General features: G+C 43.9%; 1 protein-coding gene across 2 annotated transcripts in view; it reads left to right on the top strand.

Annotated features, from left to right (window-relative positions):
* The window catches only part of LOC133345238 (RUN domain-containing protein 3B-like), a 77,408-nt gene that overhangs the window by 17,564 nt on the left and 40,089 nt on the right, over nucleotides 1-19,755 (top strand). For both annotated transcript variants that reach the window (XM_061555827.1, XM_061555826.1), the window contains 2 exons: nucleotides 187-302; nucleotides 17,222-17,355. In XM_061555827.1, the coding sequence (XP_061411811.1) occupies nucleotides 187-302; nucleotides 17,222-17,355 (250 nt within the window). The remainder of the gene's footprint in view (nucleotides 1-186; nucleotides 303-17,221; nucleotides 17,356-19,755) is intronic.

Raw genomic sequence — 19,755 nt, 5'->3', positions numbered from 1 at the left:
ACTTTATGTTTGTCTTGTAACCTATTTGTGCTCAGTGTAACTGTCATCCTCAATGGATGTTCGCGATTCTGACTTTTAAACCTTTCCCCCTTGTGTTAGTTATACCTTCCCTCGCTGCTCACCTCCCTCTGTGTGCACCTTGGCCTACCACACTGGGCCCTCTGTCTCCTCCTCCTCCCTCCTCAGGTTTGCAGTCAAGGCCTTGGTGGAGAGGGGAGGCCTGGAGCCCGTGGGCGACTCCTCCGAGGAGTTTGTCAACTTCGCGGCCATCTTGGAGCAGGTGCTTAGCCACCGCCTCAAAGGTACCCACCAGGCACCCACCAAGCACCCCCTGTAGGGTTGCCACCTGTCCTGGTTTTCCCCAAGACAGTTATTTTTTTTTAGAGGTTGCTGTCCTGGGAAATATGTACGTCTTCCTGGGGATTCATCTTCTTGGTTCTTTCGGTAAAGTCAAGGGAAATAATAAAATAATTAAAATAAAACATAATAAAATAATTCTCACGACGTTTTGGCCACAGACCTGTTCTTCACCTGAGGACGGCTGCTTGCGTTGTGGCCGAAACGTCGTGAGAATTATTTTATTATGTTTTATTTTTTATTATTTTATTATCTCCCTTCTACGTGACTTTACCGAAAGAACCAAGAAGATAAATCCCTGCAGTCACGAAAGCTTTAAATCGAAACTTCCTGGGGATATTAACCCTTTCCCGTTCCGAGACGTCTGCAAGTTGCAGGGTTGGGTGTCCCCGTTCACCCCAGAATCTCGGAAGGCACAATCTGCTCAGCGTTCATTTTATTTAGAAAGGCGTAGCATCGTTGTTTGTAAAGACGTTGTACTCGCCGCAGAGAACTGTAGCGACACGACCGAACTCTATGATGGCTGGTGCCAAACTCTGCCACGCACCCTCTGGGAATGTAATACGAAGATAAACTGATCATGTACACGTACGCGTACTTTATCGGAATGGCAAAAAGTTAAAAATCTTAGTGTTTGTCAGATGTCCAATAATAGCGCACCACTCGGGTCAATGGATATATATATTTAGTTCTTCTCTCTTCTTGATTTCATGAGATATTCCTCTTCCCATGATATGTCCTGTATCTTAACTTCGGAGGTGGCAACCCTATTCCTCCAGGTGGCACGGTTGACCTTCCACTCTCCCAGTGCTGGTGGCGGGCAGTAGCCCGTCGCTATTGATTGTTTTCCTCTTTTTATTTTCGACAAGTGGTGATAACACCACAATTTTCACCCTGGGTGTGAAATTAAACTGCATCCGGTTGCGTTGCAAAGAAAATACTGTTGAGTAAAGGAAGGCGGGAAACCAACTCAACTGGCCTCCACTCGGGTATGGCTCAGGAACAAGAGTACGGGAAGGGTGGCACTGCTAGAGTCAAAAGAGATGGGCTCGATGAAGGTTTGACAACGCTGAGCATTGCTTGCATATCCCATAGGTTATATATCTCCCGGGGTACACTCTGTGCAGAGGCAAGAGGCAGCTGCACATTTGAATGTGATGCAGCTTCACTTTGCTGATCTGAATTAATCAAAGACGGCCGTGACTGTTGTAATCGAAAAACGTCGTGATCGACTGGTTTCTTTTATTTCAATCTCGTGAGAGCCCAAAGAGACAAAGCTTATCATTTGCGTAGGAGACCTGGGTAAATAACTGAATAACTATAATTTACAGCTCTGTGTTAATCCGTTAATAGATAAAATCCTCACCCATGCCGTTTTGGTCGTGGGGGTTGTTTGACCATATTTCACCATGTTGGTTATTGCACTTTAATAAAGGGGTTCCCAGGATCCATTTACCCGGCTAGTCAATGCAGATTGGCGAAAGGGTGGCCCAGGTTTGGATCCGATATCACTCGCCACTGACGTTATAGCCTTGGCCGGGAATTGAACTGAGGTCGCCGGATTCGTAATGCTTCGCGTTAACCACTGCGCAAACTATTTCACCCCCTGGATAAGGAGGAAAAGCAGCACTGTTGGGCGGCACGCAGAAAGTGTGCAGCGTTTAAAAGTTAAATGCAGGAAGAATGCAAATGCATATTAGGAAAAAATTAATACGTGATTAATATGCGAGAACATGAATTTCGTAATGAATAAATATACGTAATAAGATTGTTTTGCAAGAAAGACATGCAATTAGAGATAAAATCGCGTACTTAATTGCATATTACAAAAGTAATAAAACAATCAGAGCTGTCGTTATAATAAATAATAGTAATTAAGTATTTGGGGGGAGGGGGAGGAATCTGCTAAGGTTGACAGTAGATCAGCTTCTAATCTAATTACATTCGTGCTTATCAGTCAGTGATGTAGTCTGAGAGATTGGAATGTACTCATGATTGTAATTGTATTGAAATGCCAGGGGAATATCTTGTTTGCACATACGTACAGTTTTCTGTGCACGCGTATTAATTGCACATGCGAGTGGGATTGTGAGAATTCATTGATCGGGTCATGTTTTCTCCACCCCCTTGAAGCTTTAGAATTAAAAAAAGCCCTGATAATATACGATATACCAGACGAACCAGTGGGATCACAGACTCACATCTCGTTTGCAGGGAGCGTCCTGGCACGATGACGGCAATACATTAGTGTCACATAAAAAGGTACAAAATCAGCAAACTCATCACATTAATATTGCACACGGGAGTGGTCGGTTACTATGAACAAATCACCTGCAATGCACCCGATCTCAAATCATGGAAGATCAGCAGATTTGAGAGCCTGGATATTATCTTGGATGTATGCAGTAAGCATATAGAACTTATTTCGCACCATACTAATCAGAGGGTGGACCCCCAGCCCTGTCACAAACAAGTTGTGATAGGGCTGCAGCCTCACGTTTTGGCGCAGCATAGAGCAAGTGCAACAGAGCACGTTGTTGCACTCTAATTGAACGCTTCCACATCCACGCTCCCCAACTTCACCAACACACTGACCAGAGTGACGAAGCAAGCTCGAATGATCCCCATAGCCCGCGCGACTGTCGGGAGGCCCTCATCTGGCATTCAGCAGTGGGATTTGACAAAAAAATTGGCTCTATGAGATCTCTTTTACCAGTGGCAAAATATAGTAGTATGTTTTTACCCTTTTAACTACTTGTGTTGTGGTTATTGCAAACATGATGCCTTGAATGAAGGTGTCAGTTTTGTACCAGTTTAAAAGGGTAAAAACCTACTACTATATTTTGCCACTGGTAAAAGAGATCTCATAGAGTAAATGCTTTACCCCGAGCTCTCAATACTCTGATATGCACTGTGTTTGAGTTGTACGCCTTCTGGTGTCATCTGGTCCAACACCAATGGGGACTAGGCTCTAAAGAAAGCCGTCTCGGGTGTGGACCAATCAACTTCAAGGACAGTGCATATTATTATCATTATCAGAGTTGCTTCTTTTTGTTTGCTTTTTTGACTACTTGTGTTGTGGTTATTGCAAACATGATGCCTTGAATAAAGGTGTCAGTTTTGTACCAGTTTAAAAGGGTAAAAACCTACTACTCAAAAATTGGCGTACATGTACGCGCGTCCGACTTAAGGGTATTAAAAATACACGTTACATTGTAAAAAAAAAAAATGCTGTAAGTTGTGTGTTTAATTAGTTGGACGGAAGTAAAGTTAGGTGGCAAAATAGATACGTGTTGAATCTTGTTGCTACGTGGTTTTTAGATGGTCCTTAGTATACAAGCTGATTCAATCGGAGTGCTGTTGGGATCTAACACATTACAATAAGATGGGTATTCTCCTGTGTAGAACCACTTACCATCTCGTGCATGTATGGGCACATTGCACGTTTAGACAGTGGTGCTTTGAAAACATTGAAATGCTGAGTTTCTGAAGTGGCTTTTTTTCTCACCGCTCAAAAAGCCTGGGAATTTCATACCAAAATCCAGCCCTTGCTCTATTCTAACCAAGAGTTCATGGCTATTGTTGGAGGGTTTATTGTTATTGTGGGTCAGACACACTCATTTCATGACAACGGTACCTTGACGAGGAAGGGTTTTTCAAAGCACGGTCCCCCAAGAAGGCAGCATTTGTTGATCTTCTCGTTCGACCCGTCAGTCTCCTAGTGATTTTACTTTGCTCGTGCATATGACTCGAATAGCAAGTGGAGCCCTCTGGAAACGTGCATGTGTGACGAAGACCCCCCCCCCCCCCATGCACGGTACCGCAGGGTGCCTCTGACTCAAGGTACATTGATAATGACAGCAATTGCATGGTTGAGTAGCTTGCCTCTCAAATAACTTGCCAATCAGCCAATGCATACCTGTCAAACCCTTATCAGTGACTATCTTATTACAGACCAATTCAGACCTTACTATTCACCCCGTGCCCTTATAAATCTCAACGTTCATCCTACAAAGTCCCATCACAAGGGAGAAACACAAACAAATAGACCAAAAAAATGTGCCCGTATTCAAATGGCTGTACGCCATATAGACCTGAAAACTCAACTTCCCTGTGCAAGTATAGGGGTAAATCGTATGGGTTGACAGGTATGCCAATGGCTCAACGATTGTATTAATTTCGTCCAGAGATCACGCACGAAGGGAATTGTCACAGCGTGTCATCTGTGGACACTTAAGTATCCCATGACAATTTTCTGTCCACCTTCCCCAGAAACCTTTGACACGGGTGTGTGCGCTTTCCCATAATAAAAACATAATTGAAAAAAAATAATTCCGTGACATTGAGGGGGCTGGGTCACTCACGGGCCAGAGCAATGACCCAGCATCTTTGAGATCGAGGTTTTTTGCCACATGCGACTAAACTGGGTTCTCAAGCTTAGCGAGTTGATGGTTTCAGCCTGGTCTTCGATGACTGAGAAATAACACGTAACATTGCGTTTGGTTTTGCACTGAATATGACTAATTTCCAGCTTCGAGAAATTAAAATATCAGTTTGACTACCACTGAATTAACATTTCACTGCAGCAGGGTGTACTGTAAATTGTCATCCTGGATTAATAAAAGCTCACTTTAAGGGAATTCAAAGAGAGCTGTGTGACATTGCATTCCACAGATCCTTCTATTACATGAGCTTTTTAATGCCGCGTAAAAGGGTTCAGAACAAGGCATTATTTTTTTCCATGACATATGGCGAAATTAGATGAAAATATTATGCTATTTCCAAGTGTTATTAAGGTTTGATATATCACAGAAAGTGCATTTGTTATGGTGACATCTGTGAGTGGAATTTTCAACCATTAGTGTGTGGTTGTATGAATATGAATTCTAGATTTGAAGCTTTCGTGACTGCAAGGATTCATACTTAGTTTTTTCGGTAAAGTCACGGAGGTAAAAAATGAAATACAATTTTTTAAATATATATATTAATTTTTATTTCATTTTTTACCTACGTGACTTTACCGAAGAAACTAAGAGTATGTATGAATATGCTTTTACGAATTCATTGTTTGTGTGCAATGTGACGTTGCATTGCATTTAAAATCTGCTTGTTCACGAACCTCAAAACGTGTGCAGCCCAGTAGTGTATTTCTCAAACCACAGTCATGGAAACGCTTCCACAGTGCGCTGCTCTAGGAGTCACCGGTCGTTTCGATCTCTCTCCGATGTGTTTCGGGTTGTACCGCGCATTTTTCTGGCATGATATTCATGTCCAACATTTCCCTCCGCTTAGCGGGGAGCTTCGTAAGTATGTATGTTGAACTCTTTCTCACTGTACTTAGCTAACCGTGCCAATCTGAGGTGCGGGGGAAGGTCAACAAACTAAACACAAAAAGCAGTTTCAAAGAAATGAGTTTTTAATCTAGATGATTTAAAAGTGCATAACTCCAGTGGCGTCCTATTATTGGAATAAAGAGCATTTCAGACGATCGCAAAAGCCCATCTGAAAGCGTGCGATGCAATGACCGTCTTTGTTCGATGGCCAGCGAAAAGCCACTGCACGAATGACCGGAGTTTACTTGATATTTGATGCTCCTTGACGAGATGAGCAAGGTATTGTGGTTCATATTCATTCGGCAACCAGAAGCCAACGCAGCTCAGCGAGTACTGGATGGACACAGTCATATCTTGCAATGAGCCAGGACTCCTGTGAGTGGGTGATTAAAGAAATTCCCAGCACGTGGAGCGAAACTATTCAACTATTAAACTATTTTAGTGTTTTATCAGGTAAGGCCTACTGAATTTTATATATATATCTTTTTTTTTCAGAACCAACCTGGCCACAAATGATAGCTCAACGAAAGTGGTTCATAATGTGAATACTCTAAACGCATGTTTCTAAATGTAGAGAGAAAAACCAGAGGACCCGGAGAAAAATCCACGCGACCAATGGGGAGAACACGCAAACTCCAAATGTACAGCAGGCGTCAGGCTCGGAGTTGAACCCACGACCTCCTGTATACCAGGCGAGGGAGATAACATCTCGCCACCGCGGCGCCTTTGCAAACGTCAGACGCTGCGTATAATAACACGCGGTCCAACCCGACAACACATCGGTGAACAACACAACACAAGGACAAAAGCCTACACAGTCGTAATCTGTTCCATTCATATTCAAATTAAGCCAATAGATATTGCATGCCCCTGACGGTCAGTAATCGGTGAAAGCTGTGCAGTATGTGGGTCATGATGACTTTATATTGAAAAGGGTCGGTTTATATAATAGGATTGTATTTGGTCTCGGAGGCAAAGTGAAGCATTTGTTTGGATCAGCCTGGGTTTATCTGTGCTCGAGTCTGACTGTTATGCTATTCTGCTCTCGCAATTACTAAGGTCAAATCTGCTTCGGCTTTGCATTCAGATGAGATGAACTGCAATATTTGTCACCAGCGTACTTTACACACAATGCCTTCCGAAGACCGTGCAAATTGCGCATCAGTTGCAACCTTACAGCGTGGAAGATGCTCACGTTTGCGAATTTGACAGGTTGTAAGTCGGCCTCAGCGAGTAAGAGCGGTCGCATGGACTCATTTGCGACTTGAACGGCGACTTGTGTTGCTTACGTAGTTGCCATCGAAGGCTTACTCCAACGACGCAACATCGTCATCGTCGTCGTGAGCCATGCTATATCTACTGCTGCCATTCTAATCACGTGCCCGATACTGGATACACATACGGCCGGTGGCAAGGGCACAAGAATAAGAAGACTTTATATGATTCCTAAGACTTGTACGTAGTATAGAGGTCTATAAACACGTTACTTTGCACTAATTTTATAGTATGCAGATGTAGTGCTGTGACAAGCACTGAATAATTTTAGGTCGACTTTGTTTTTCTTGTCATCTTATGAATTAAATAAACTGAACATTAACAGCACTTTGTCAATGCACTGCTGGCTGGATGAAGCCTTACACATGCCGTGTAAGTCTGTCATGGTGGTAGTTCGACCAGACCTCACGTTGGGGTGGTGGCGGTGGGGGAGGTGAGGGGGTTTGGTTGGTTGCTTGCTTGCTTCAAACATCACTCGCCGCTCATGTTAGCCGTGGCAGGGAATCGAACTCGGCTCGCTGGGTTCACGTGGAGCGACAAAGATCCCCCGTGTAGCCTTAACAGACTGTAGGGGCAAGTGCTGTTAGCGAGCACCTATGAAGGCCAGAACGGTACACGAGGGGGTGGGTGGCCAGCGCCACGCCCGACCGCCTTTGTCTCCCCAGTGGCTATGTTTACACACCGCACCAGGTACTCATTTAAGGCTGAGTCGACCTAGGGGAGGCCCAGGACCGGTTCAGATAATCGTCACTGGTGTTAGCCGTGAGCGGGAATCGAACCCGGGTCGCGAGATTCATAGCGCAGCGTGCTAACCGCTACACTACCGCTCCCCTTAGTGGAGCGACAGCCACTGCACCACAACTCTCACAAATGTAATTCACGTTAACCAATTTAAATGCTCCGCTGCCTATCACGGTTTCAATGCGTGCGTGTGCCGTTCAGACATGCCATGAGAAATGTTCAAGTACTGCTGGGATTTACCTCGTTACTTAAATAGCACATTATAAAATTGGCACTATCCGGCGCATCATGCTGCCGCACAGGATCACTTGATCACCGCTGAGACTAGGGATTTTAAGACAGTAACTTATGAGGCCCTACTTTCAGCAATGGCTAGGGAGTAGCAGTTTCCATGTAGTTCTCTTTGAGCCATTTATTTGGTGATGCTGCATTGGCCGTGATACACAAGCGCAGTACAAATAACAAACAACTCAACAAATCCATGAATAAGAGTGCTGTATAATGAAAAATATATAATCGGTGATGTTTTGGGTAATGAGCCTTATTCACGGCACATGTAGACAGTGAGAAAATGTATTGCTACCTAGCACAGTCACATTTTGTCAAGATAATCCATGCGTATGCATGATTTTGCATCTTCTTTCTCTTGAGTGCTTCATTTGCTATGCTATATTATAAAAATGCCTGGACGAAATCCAATGCGCTTGCCTTTTCTATGTTGGCGGTCCATTTTTAGACAACTGCAATATATGTAGCAGTTATAGCGTGACAGTGTGCAATTAAATTCAATATGCCATTTTATAATGTGCTCAAAAATTGCACTTTTAACATGCACTGGAAGTAAAGGGAAAACTTTTGACATTAAGTGTTGCACATAGTTTAACTTTTTTTTTTCAAAGGACGTAAGATGGAATCGCTCCCATCGAGCGCCGGTCTGTTTCGTTTGAGCTGTGCGTTGACATTTCACTTCCCCGGCTGACAGGCAGAGCTAATCGCACGACTGACATGATTATTATATTCTTGCCTCCCGCTTGGACAATTTCTAAACATCTGCAACTCGCGGTGGCTCTCGCGAATTAGTTGCTGGGTGTTTGTAGACAAGACAGACGGTCGATGCGAGGTACAGGAGCGTAGTGTGGTTGGTATGGAACCTATTCGTCTGCTGTATGATATTTGAAAAAGCAACAGACGAGTTTGTGGCTGTGCATTGAGTTTAGGAAAGCCATTCGATTGTGTCCGGGGTCACCGGATGGATAACATTTGTACCTCTTGCCAAAGTGTGTCCAGGTTTCGCTTGCTCTATGCGGGGTCGGTGTGTGGGATTTCGCATACTTGACACGCGGCTCACCTATTTCTACCCAACATTCGCTCTATGATGCGGTTTGAATTCACTAAGATGTTGCTATGCGGTCGGACGTGGGATAATATTTTGTGTACTTTGTGCGTACTGTGCGTGTGCTGTGTGTGTGTACTGTGTGTGTGTACTGTGTGTGTGTACTGTGTGTGTACTGTGTGTACTGTGTGTGTGTACTGTGTGTGTGTACTGTGTGTGTACTGTGTGTAATGTGTGTGTACTGTGTGCGTACTTGCGTGTGCTGTGTGTGTGCACTGTGTGTACTGTGTGTGTACTGTGTGTGTGTAATGTGTGTTCGTACTGTGTGTGTGTACTGTGTGTGTACTGTGTCTGTGTACTGTGTGTGTACTGTGTGTACTGTGCGTGTGTACTGTGTGTGCATACTGTGTGTGTGTTCGTACTGTGTGTGTGTACTGTGTGTGTACTGTGTGTGTACTGTGTCTGTGTACTGTGTGTGTACTGTGTGTACTGTGCGTGTGTACTGTGTGTGCGTACTGTGTGTGTGTGTGTACTGTGTGTGTGTACTGTGTGTGTACTGTGTGTGTGCTGTGTGTGTACTGTGTAGTGTGCGTGCTATTCGGCAGGAAGCTGTCTCTTCGTGCGGTTTCGCTTTTGGAACGCATCTACTACTACTACCGCGTGAAGCGATGGAAACCCGCCGTGGGAAACGATCGGTACAACATGGAGCCCCCCCCTGTCCAATTTCCTTTCTTGTTGTCGTCCCGTGCCTGGGCCTCTCTGTTCCCCGTGAGCTACGGTGCAAACGAACCACCTGCACACTAAATCCATAGGCCACTGACATAATTTGTATTTCCTCACCAAATTCATCGGTAATACCGCTTATAATGTAAACATACACCCCAGTAGGCTACGTAGTATCTTAGGGAAAATATGTGAGTATACTGGTCAATGCGGGTTGGTGAATGTAGTCTGCATAAGCATGGGTAGTATAGATGTACAGAACAGCGCCGTGGTGGCGAGATGTTAACTAGCTCGCCTATTATGCAGAAGTCGTGGGTTCGATCCCGACGAGGCCGATGATTTGATGGAGTCTCTTTCCCCGTGGTCACTTGGATTTTGTTCTGGCTCCTCCGGTTTTTCCCTCCACATTTAGAATCAAAATGTGTTTAGAGTATTTGGCTGCTATAAATTTCCACGTGATAAGCCACTTTGTTGAGCTATCATTTGCGGCCAGGTCACTTCTGAAAAAGAGCTCAAAACTCATTGTGTTTTACCTGGTTAAATATAACTGGAGATTTGATAAGATCGGGTGCATTTTTTGTGATTTGGTCATTAAGTCAGATTACATTCTATTAAACACATTCCTGCGGAGGGAGCTGGTAGGAACGTTGGGTTGCTCGGTCAATGGCCAGGGTCAACGACGGCGTGGTGTATTCCGCAAATATGCCCGACTGTGAGGGCGGGCACAAGCCGGCGTGAGTAGGTTAAACGTTGAGTTTTATAAGGGCACCACGGGGTGACCAGCCCCTTCCCCACCCCTCCCCTCCCCACCCACGCCCTCCCCACCCTCCCCACCCAGCCCCTCCCCACCCTCCCCTCCCCACCCAGCCCCTCCCTCCCCACCCATCCCCTCCCTGCACGACGGACGGACGGACACAATAACCCCCTGTGGGCTGGTTTAACCAGAGGTTCCTACCAGTAGTATTGCTACTTATTTGCTATCCATCCAAGCGCCACAGGAGGGAGACCTCATGGCTCTCAAATTCTGGTTAGGCGTTGGCTCAGTCGTTCATTTCTGTGGTACAGTAGTCCCTCGTTATTCACGAACCTGCGAATCGCATCTGGATCTCTACACGACTGCATAGAGAGAGAGAGAGAGAGAAAGAAATCGAGGAGATGGAGTGATGAGAGAGAACATGATGCGAGAAAGTCATGAGATAAAGTGATGAAAGTGATGAGAGATAAAGTAATGAGATAAAGTGATGACATAAAGTAATGAAAGTTAATGTGATGCGAGAAAGTGACGAGATATAGTTACGAGATAAAGTGATGATAGAAAAAGTGACGATATGTATAATGTATGTATTTCTTTATGGTAATTCATTTTTAAAAATATGGTTTTCCGTGGGCCAATATCATCAACCGCGAAATGTTCTATTCACGAGCCGCTCCTGAACGTATCCCTCGCGAATAACGAGGGAATCATGGAAATAAATTGAGTACTACTTTCTATGTTGTCAGCAGCGGTTGTGCTATGGATAGGCCTTGCCATAAGAATGTATCATTTTAATCACTGGCTCAAGGGTGCAAACAGGACTGTCACCCTACATTCGTTTCAGTGAAAACCGCCTTTGTTTCCTTGGCTGTGCGAGGGTTAATAACAATCTTGATTTCGAAAGAAAAACATAATATGGAAATGAATGCACTGTTAAAGCATCGTTTAGTTAAAATGTCTTCACCGTCAAGACAATGATTACCATCCAAATCAAGAAAATTCTTTAGAGGAAGGTGAGAATGTTAAATTCCAAATTATATTGGTAGCTGCTCAGTCAAATGTACCATAGGCGAGTAGAGTTTTGTTCCATCTGGACTTAAAGCTTTCGTGACTGCAGGAATCCATACTCTTTGGTTCTTTCGGTAAAGTCACATAGGTATAAAGTCATGAGGTGAATTTATACCCACGTGACTTTACCGACAGAATCAAAGAGTATAATAATAATAATATTGTTCAATAATATGCAAATAAGAAAGCAATTTTGTTGAAAAATTGTAATTAAATTCGAATGTTATCGGCTGCTTTGGCAGGCGTTTTGTGCAAGGATTTACGTTTTTTCGCGTGCAGCATTTGCATTGTCGGGACACATCCGCTGCGTATGCAACCATACACAATGTTAATGCAGCAAATCCCATAAATGCATTACTTTGCAGAGATCGTGGTTGGAATTATAATGCTTCTCATTTGCATATCGCCCTGCCAGAGACGACAAGAAAGAAGGTCACTGCTAGGAAGTAAAGGGGCTTTGCTGAAGGAATATAAAAAATACACAAAGTGAAAGTGTGCCTTTCGGGCGGACTTTACAAATACCATCGATATACGGACAGCTCTGAGGGATTCGCATGACCGTGTGGCATCTCCCTTGCCGTTACTGTTGATGAGTCTAGATTCAGGCTTTGTACTTGTATCCATAATAAAAGTTGTTTTGGGTTAGATCGCGAAAATATAAATGTGTCGTTAAACCCGCCACCATCCGACACAGCCAATTAGTAAGGTTTGTCACGTAAACAAAAGATGCAAATTGTTTACGTGGCAAACCTTAGTAATTGATTTGGGTTGGACGGTGGCAGGTTTAACGACACATTTTTTATTTTCGTGACCTAACTCAAAAAAACCTCTTATGGATAATAATGGTCGCGAAAGCCTACGGGTTAAACATCCCGTGTGTAATGCACAAGCAAAACCAGTGACAGTGTTAGAACTCATCAGCCTCATTTCTTCCGAAGTGGCTTACTCTTGTCCATCTCGGCTCTTGTTGAACCCTTCCAAGGTTCTTCTTCTACCTTCCAGCAACCCTCACGCATGCTCCCCTTGCTCACCCCTTTGCCTTTTCTCCAGTCGCCACTGATTTTGGCACGAAAGTGTGCGAGGCACGAGTCATTTCGCAGAGCTTTGGTTTGCCAGATGTGCATTCATTCTGGCCAAACTAACTTTGAAATTAGTTCACCTACTGTGACATGAAAGAGAGATGTGAAAAAAAGCTACATAAAATGAGACAAAAGTTGGAATTGTGCAAAAGAAGCGTGAAAAAATTAACCCGTAAAAACAAAGTTTTTCACTATAAATCCTTTATATGCGTGTTCAATGGGCCACAACCCAGCCCACATTGGTCTTTGAAACGAGCGGCTAGAGTCCTCTCGTCCTCTGGCTTGAGATGGCTGCCACCTATGGGTCAGATGATTGCCTGACACCATTAAGCAATTGGTAATTAAATATAATTTTTTTTTACCTAAAAAGTGTAAAATTTTGGAAAAGAAAATTTCACGAAAATGAATTGTCACGCACAACGAGTCTGTGTGCAAAATGTCAGCTCGATTGGATCACGGGAAGTGGGTTAAAAACGACCGAAAGATTTGCACGGTCGTAAGCGCGCAAGCAAGCAAGCGCGCAAGCAAGTGAACTTAATATAAAGGATTTAAAAAGATATGCATCCTTGGAATTGCACTTGAGAGACAGAAAGGAAACCACGTGCCTTTGAGAACACGTGAAAGTTGGTGATATCACAATGACTGTTATAGACATCACAATGAATGTTAAGAAAAGTAAGTGAGCTTGGGCAGGTCACCCAGAAGCAGTGATGGTCGGTGGTTGGGACTAATTAATGAGTAGCAGTTAAAGGAGGGAATACACCGAATAGTATGTTCATCTTCTTGGTTCTTTTGGTAAAGTCACGTAGAAGGGAAATAATACAATAATAAAAATAAAACATAATAAAATACAATTCTCACGACGTTTCGGCCACAACGCAAGCAGCCGTCCTCAGGTGAAGAATAGGGATGTCGGTTGGTTCATTCAGACGCTGTCTTTCCGACAGACCTGTTCTTCACCTGAGGACGGCTGCTTGCGTTGTGGCCAAAACGTCGTGAGAATTGTATTTTATTATATTTTATTTGTATTATTTTATTATTTCCCTTCTACGTGACTTTACCTAAAGAACCAAGAAGATGAATCCCTGCAGTCACGAAAGCTTTAAATCGAAATTTAGTACGTTCATCGTGAAATGGAGCAATGAAAGAGGCTTCTGCGTAAGTGCTAGATGGAGTGTTACATCGCAGGACGGTGAAATATGGTGGCTTGAGAAGGCTTTCATTCAATAGTGGATTGATCATGGCTGATGATGAATGTTATATGTGCGAATTAGTAGCTTTTGATGTTTCCTTGGATCTCTGAGACAGTGGTGGTGTCATCGTATTAGAAGGAGGTAACATTGGCAGTTGCCTAGGGCAGAGAATATAGTGGAGTTTAAAAATAGTCAGAAAACGTTGATATGCCGGTTTTCCCGTTCTCATTTCCCGTGTAAAATAAAATAGATTTTATTCAGAAGAGCCCTCTCCCCCCTCCCTCTCAACATTGAAGAATAACGTAGTGAGTGACCAATCGGAAACTGAACATATTATCAAGTCAAGCAGTGCATGCATGGAATCACCGTGCATTAACTCTTGCTAGCTGAACGGTTCAAAGCCATCATCAGGACCGTTTGCATTTTTCTCTTTTGCCTAAAAAATTGGCAACGCAACTATATCCTGGGTAAATAGCCTGAACATTTGTCTTCAACCAATTCCATCGCTATCCCCGGTAACGTTTGTGACCCTGAGTCAACAATCTTTTCTTTTTGTAAATTACAGTTACTCTTTGTTGAACGTGTGCCGACACTGTGAACTAAGATGATGGTGTATAGACTTGCTCTATTCGTGGTTGGTGTCAAATGAAAATGATTTCGGTTTTTCCTGATTGCCGCCTGCACTTCAGCGAACGTTGGTCAGCACTCACAAATCTGCTGACAAATTTAACGTGCATACTGCACTCGCTGTTTAGTGTTTATAATGAACTGTGCAGGTCTCATTGAATTAATTCACGTGCATAAAACTGTAAGATCCATTACACTCGTTGCTGTGGTATAATCGTTGGCACACTGGACTAAACTATGTTTCCTTTTATTATTTTACCAGGTAAGAGCCACTGACTGTTGTAGCTCTTATTTACAAAGCGACCTGGCCACAAATGATAGCTCAACAAAGTGGATTATCACGTGGAAATTTATAGCAGCCAAATACTCTAACGTTTCTAAATGTCTCCAGATGAATCCATAGCTCTCCAGATCAATATCCCAGCACGACAGTTGAAACAATGGCCAGGTTTGTGAACTCCCTACCTTTGTCCCCCCCCCCAGCAGTATAAATGGGTACCACCACAGTTAGTCGATTTCGAAAGTCGCGTGGGGTGGGTTAAATGTGGGTAACAGCACCACTCCCAAGGTGACTGCCCATTGTGAAGAGCAGGAACCAAGGCCCTCTGGAGGGGCTCAGAGCTCCCTCCGACAGCAGTGGCGTGATCAAGAAATTGCAGGGGCTGCACCTTTTACGTGTCCCCACTCTAATTTACAATCGTGCAACAGAGTGGTTTAATATGCAATGCTGGAAGATTCCCACATCACAAAATAGGTACATTCCTTCATCACAAAATATCCGCCTGCCACATTTCCACCCTGACCGATCGACCGCCCACACCCAGTGTTGTATTTCTGCGCTGTGGTGTGGCTGTCGTCTTCTATAGATGTCCACAAATCCGACCTTTTCACGTATCCACCGATACCTTAGTCCTCAGTGAATTGGATCAGCGACGTTATGCTGTAATCGTGTACAAATATGATGTAAAATAAACGATGTATTTTTTTATTTTACCAGATAAGACCCACTGAACTATGTAGCTATTTTTCTATTTAAAGCTTTCGTGACTGCAGGGATTCATCTTCTTGGTTCTTTCTATGTAGCTATTTTTCAGAAGTGACCTGGCCACAAATTATAGCTCAACAAAGTGGCTTATTACGTGGAAATTTCTAGCAGCAAAATACCCAAAACGCACGTTGATTCTAAATGTGGAGGGACAAACCAGAGGACCCGGAAAAAAAACCACGCGACCACGGGGAGAGAGACACACAGACACTAAATTTACAGCAGGCGTCAGTGTCCAGATCTAACCCACCATCTCCTGTGTAACACATTCCTGCGGAGGGAGCTGGTAGGTACGTTGTGTTGCTCAGTCAATGGCCAGGGTCAACGGCGGCGTGGTGTATTCCGCAAATATGGCCGACTGTGAGGGCGGGCACAAGCCGGCGTGAGTCGGTTAAACGTTGAGTTTTATAAGGGCACCACGGGGTGACCAGCCCCTCCCCACCCAGCCCCACCCCTCCCACCCCCCACCCAGCCCCACCCTCCCCACCCAGCCCCTCCCCACCCTCCCCTCGCCACCCAGCCCCTCCCCACCCAGCCCCTCCCTACACGACGGACGGACGGACACAATAATCCCCTGTGAGCTGGTGTAACCAGGAGGTTCCCACCAGTATGATCTACTTGTGTAAAGACATTGCGGATTGATAGCGGGACAGTCTGGTTCCCTGGAACCATGGTTACTAATGGACGAGCTGATGATAATTAATGAGACAAGCATTGACAGGGTCACGTGAGGGGGAGCACGGGCTCCAATGATGTGGAAGGTGTAATAAGGGCGGTGATCGGCAGGGCCAGGTGCGGTGATGAGAATTCGGGAATAAGTGGGGTGGCCGGACCGGGCGAGGATAAAAGCCAGCGCGAGCGGAGGCTTGGGGCTGCTTGGTTGTGGGAACTGCTACCGTCGCCTCCTTGGATCGGGTCGTCTCCATCGTCTGAGAGTTGTCCTGAGATTGGAAGCGATGTCTCAGAATAGAGTTGCGTCACTAGCCAAGTGTACAGATTCGCTCGCGGTTATGTGTTGAGTAGTCATTAGACTCTATTCTTAATAAATATACAGAAGACAAGCCGCCGTCTCTGAGAGCTATACTACACATGTATTTGTAAGGTGTCTTCCACTAATATCTCATCGCAGGCGAGGTAGTTTCACATCTCGCCGCGGTAGCAAGATGTGCCGTGTATTCTAGATTTGAAGCTTTCGTGACTGCAAGGATTCATATTCTTAGGTTTTTTTCGGTAAAGTCACGTAGGTAAAAAATTAAATTAATAAAAGTAAATTAAAATAAAATAAAAATCACGACGTTTCGGAGGCAACACAAGCTTCTGTCTTCATATACTGTATATATACAGGGTAGTATCTCTTGGAATCTCTCATTTACTTGATACAGCAAGCGTGCTGTGACGGTTCCACCTGAAGACGGAAGCTTGTATTGCCTCCAAAACGTCGTGATTTTTATTTTATTTTACTTTTATTAATTTTAATTTTTTACCTACGTGACTTTACCGAAAAAACCTAAGAATATGTGCCATGTAGCACACGCTCTTACGACGAGGCCACGGGGCCATGATTTTTGCTTTTGTGGTTCGTGTGGCATTTGTGGGAATCACCCCCCCCCCCCACACCCCCGGCTCTCTCTCTCTCTCAGCCGAGTTCCGTGGTTCGACGGCTGAGCGTGCGGGGTCCGGGCTCTCATTGCAGGGCAGCTGAGCTGGTTCGGCTACGAGATGCCGCGCTGCTTCTGGGATTACGTGCGCACCGCATGCCAGAAGGTGCCACACAACTGCCTGGCGAGCGTGGAGAGCATGGAACACGTGGGCAGCGGCAGGGCCAAGGTGGGACCTCTGAGCACCGCCCCCCCCCCCGCCACCCACCCCGCATGCCTTCACACAGGCCACTCTTGCAAATGAATGAGACGACTGCATTCTGATCTCTTGTGTTCTCACCTGGTCTAAAAGAGGTAAAGTTAACCAAACTTGACATTATTATTGGTTCTTTCGGTAAAGTCACGTAGAAAGGGAAATAATAAAATAGTAAAAATAATAAACAATAAAAAAAAATCTAACTTGATAAGTGTCCCTGGACACCTTGCGAGCGAGATGATGGGGTATAGACTTACATGTATTTGGTTTTCATTGGCAAGCCGGACAATACAATACGGTAACCATGAAAAACGGGCCCGTGTATGATGGTAAAAGTTTAGGAAAAAAGAAGTGCATGATCTTGAAGAGTGACATAGCATCGTCAAGCTAAGAGAAATTGTGATATAGACGTGCGATGATGGGCATAGATGCAGGTGCATTGATTGCGGATAAAATTATCTTTAAAATGCAGGGATTCGTTTTTCACGTGTGTCCTGCTTAGCTCTATTTAATGAGGCCTTGCTCGCAGGTGTAGCATTCTATGCGGATAGATTTTCGCAGGAATGTGAACTGCACGTAATTGCAAAAGATTATTGTTCAATTACGATAAACATAGCGGCGCGAGCCAATTTATTTGTTTTTTGCTTCATGACATTAAAAGAAAGATATGTCAAGAAGCCCGCATGTGACCTTTGGTGGCGATAAGGATGTGCAGGGGGATGATGTCAGGAGCCGTGTGGTCACACACTCAATACGTCCTCAAAATTCGGAGAAACGGTGGCTCCCAACCGCATGCATGCCCTTCAACTTGGACAATGGCAATTTTCGGTAATCTGCGTAGGCCCACAGAAATAGATGATAATTTCAACAACAACAAAACATCTTTGCCCATTAAAGGAGATTTCCCGCCGCTGCCACCTCCACTGCGACTCGATATTTTCTTATTTATTTGAAATGTTGAGTCTGCGCGCAATAGGATTACTTGGTCCACCGGTGTACAAATAGCGGAGAAAATATCTTGAACGGTTATTTATTATTGTGAGGAAAATGTGCACTCACACACTCGCGCGCACACACCGTCACATAAAAAATATTCTAAAAAGTAACCTTAAACACAAAAGCAATTATTTTGCAAACGATGATTACATATATATACAATTAGTCTAAGTTACTTACAAATTAGCCCAATGTCCTGTATTTTATTTTCCAAATGCCATTAAATAAAAATGTTACCGTATTAAAACTTACACAATTATAATGTTAGGTGAGAGCGATATTTTCGGAGGCGAGTCTGGAATCTGAGAATTCGTCATCGACATCTATAGCGTCTGGACAGCATTGTTAACAGCGTCCTAATTTTGATTTAAAGCTTTCGTAACTGCAGGGATTCATATTCTTGATTCTTTCGGTAAAGACTGTAACTCAAAAAAAAATCCAATTTTCTTGCTGTGGATTTCACACCTGATGATGATTGCTTGTGTTGCAGTCGAAACGTCGTGAGAATTTTATTGTTTTATACTTTTATTATTTTATTATTTCCCTTCTACGTGACTTTACCGAAAGAACCAAGAATATAGCGTCCTAATTGGCAGTTTGTGCTGTGGGCCGGTGCCCAAAGCCAGCAGCATAATATTTGGAGGCATGAATTTACTTATAGAGCAGCCAGAACACATTTCAACTACGGTGCAAATGCAACATTAGGCCAGGCTTTCGTCATGAACCCACATGGTTTATCTTTACCAGTCTACAGTGTTCAAATACAAAGTGAGTTGTTACTCTGCACATGCCTGCCAATTGTTGCATAGCTCACATCACATAAAGGCAGAGCAGTCTGATACATGGCAACAGTGCTTTAGAATGACTCTTTATATGGACAGCGTTGTTATGCCATTTATTGTGAAAATCCCGTCACAGTTCCTATGATTACTTTTTCATTGCTTTCATGGCTTTATTTTGGTGATTTCGAAAAGTGTTTTGGTTTAGCCATGTTTGTTTGTTGTAGTACAGAGTTAGACTGATAGCCTTAATCTAACTTGTCTTATGGTTGTTGTTGTTGTTGTTTGACTTGCATCCCACTGAGATTTTTGCACACAGCGTTGGTGCACGGTGTTTTTTTCTGCAATATTTTGCTGTCTTTTCTTGGATTTTCTGTTTGCACTTAGTCACATATTCACTTTAAGATATTTTTGTTCATGTTTTTGTTTTTTGTTTGTTGCGGTTGCACCCGATTCAAGAGCCGAATGGCTCACAGGGCTATACCTAATACAGGAACTTGAACTTGTTGTTGGATGCTATCAGCATGACTTACGCCATATAAAACGAAATTATTAGTATTAAATGCAGCTTGCATCTTGACAAACTGTTACGTAGCCA

Source organism: Lethenteron reissneri, chromosome 21 (assembly GCF_015708825.2).
Source record: "Lethenteron reissneri isolate LAM-NWPU_2019-01 chromosome 21, ASM1570882v1, whole genome shotgun sequence".
NCBI classification, from domain to species: Eukaryota; Metazoa; Chordata; class Hyperoartia; order Petromyzontiformes; family Petromyzontidae; genus Lethenteron; species Lethenteron reissneri.
This window is presented reverse-complemented; position numbering and strand designations above follow the sequence as displayed.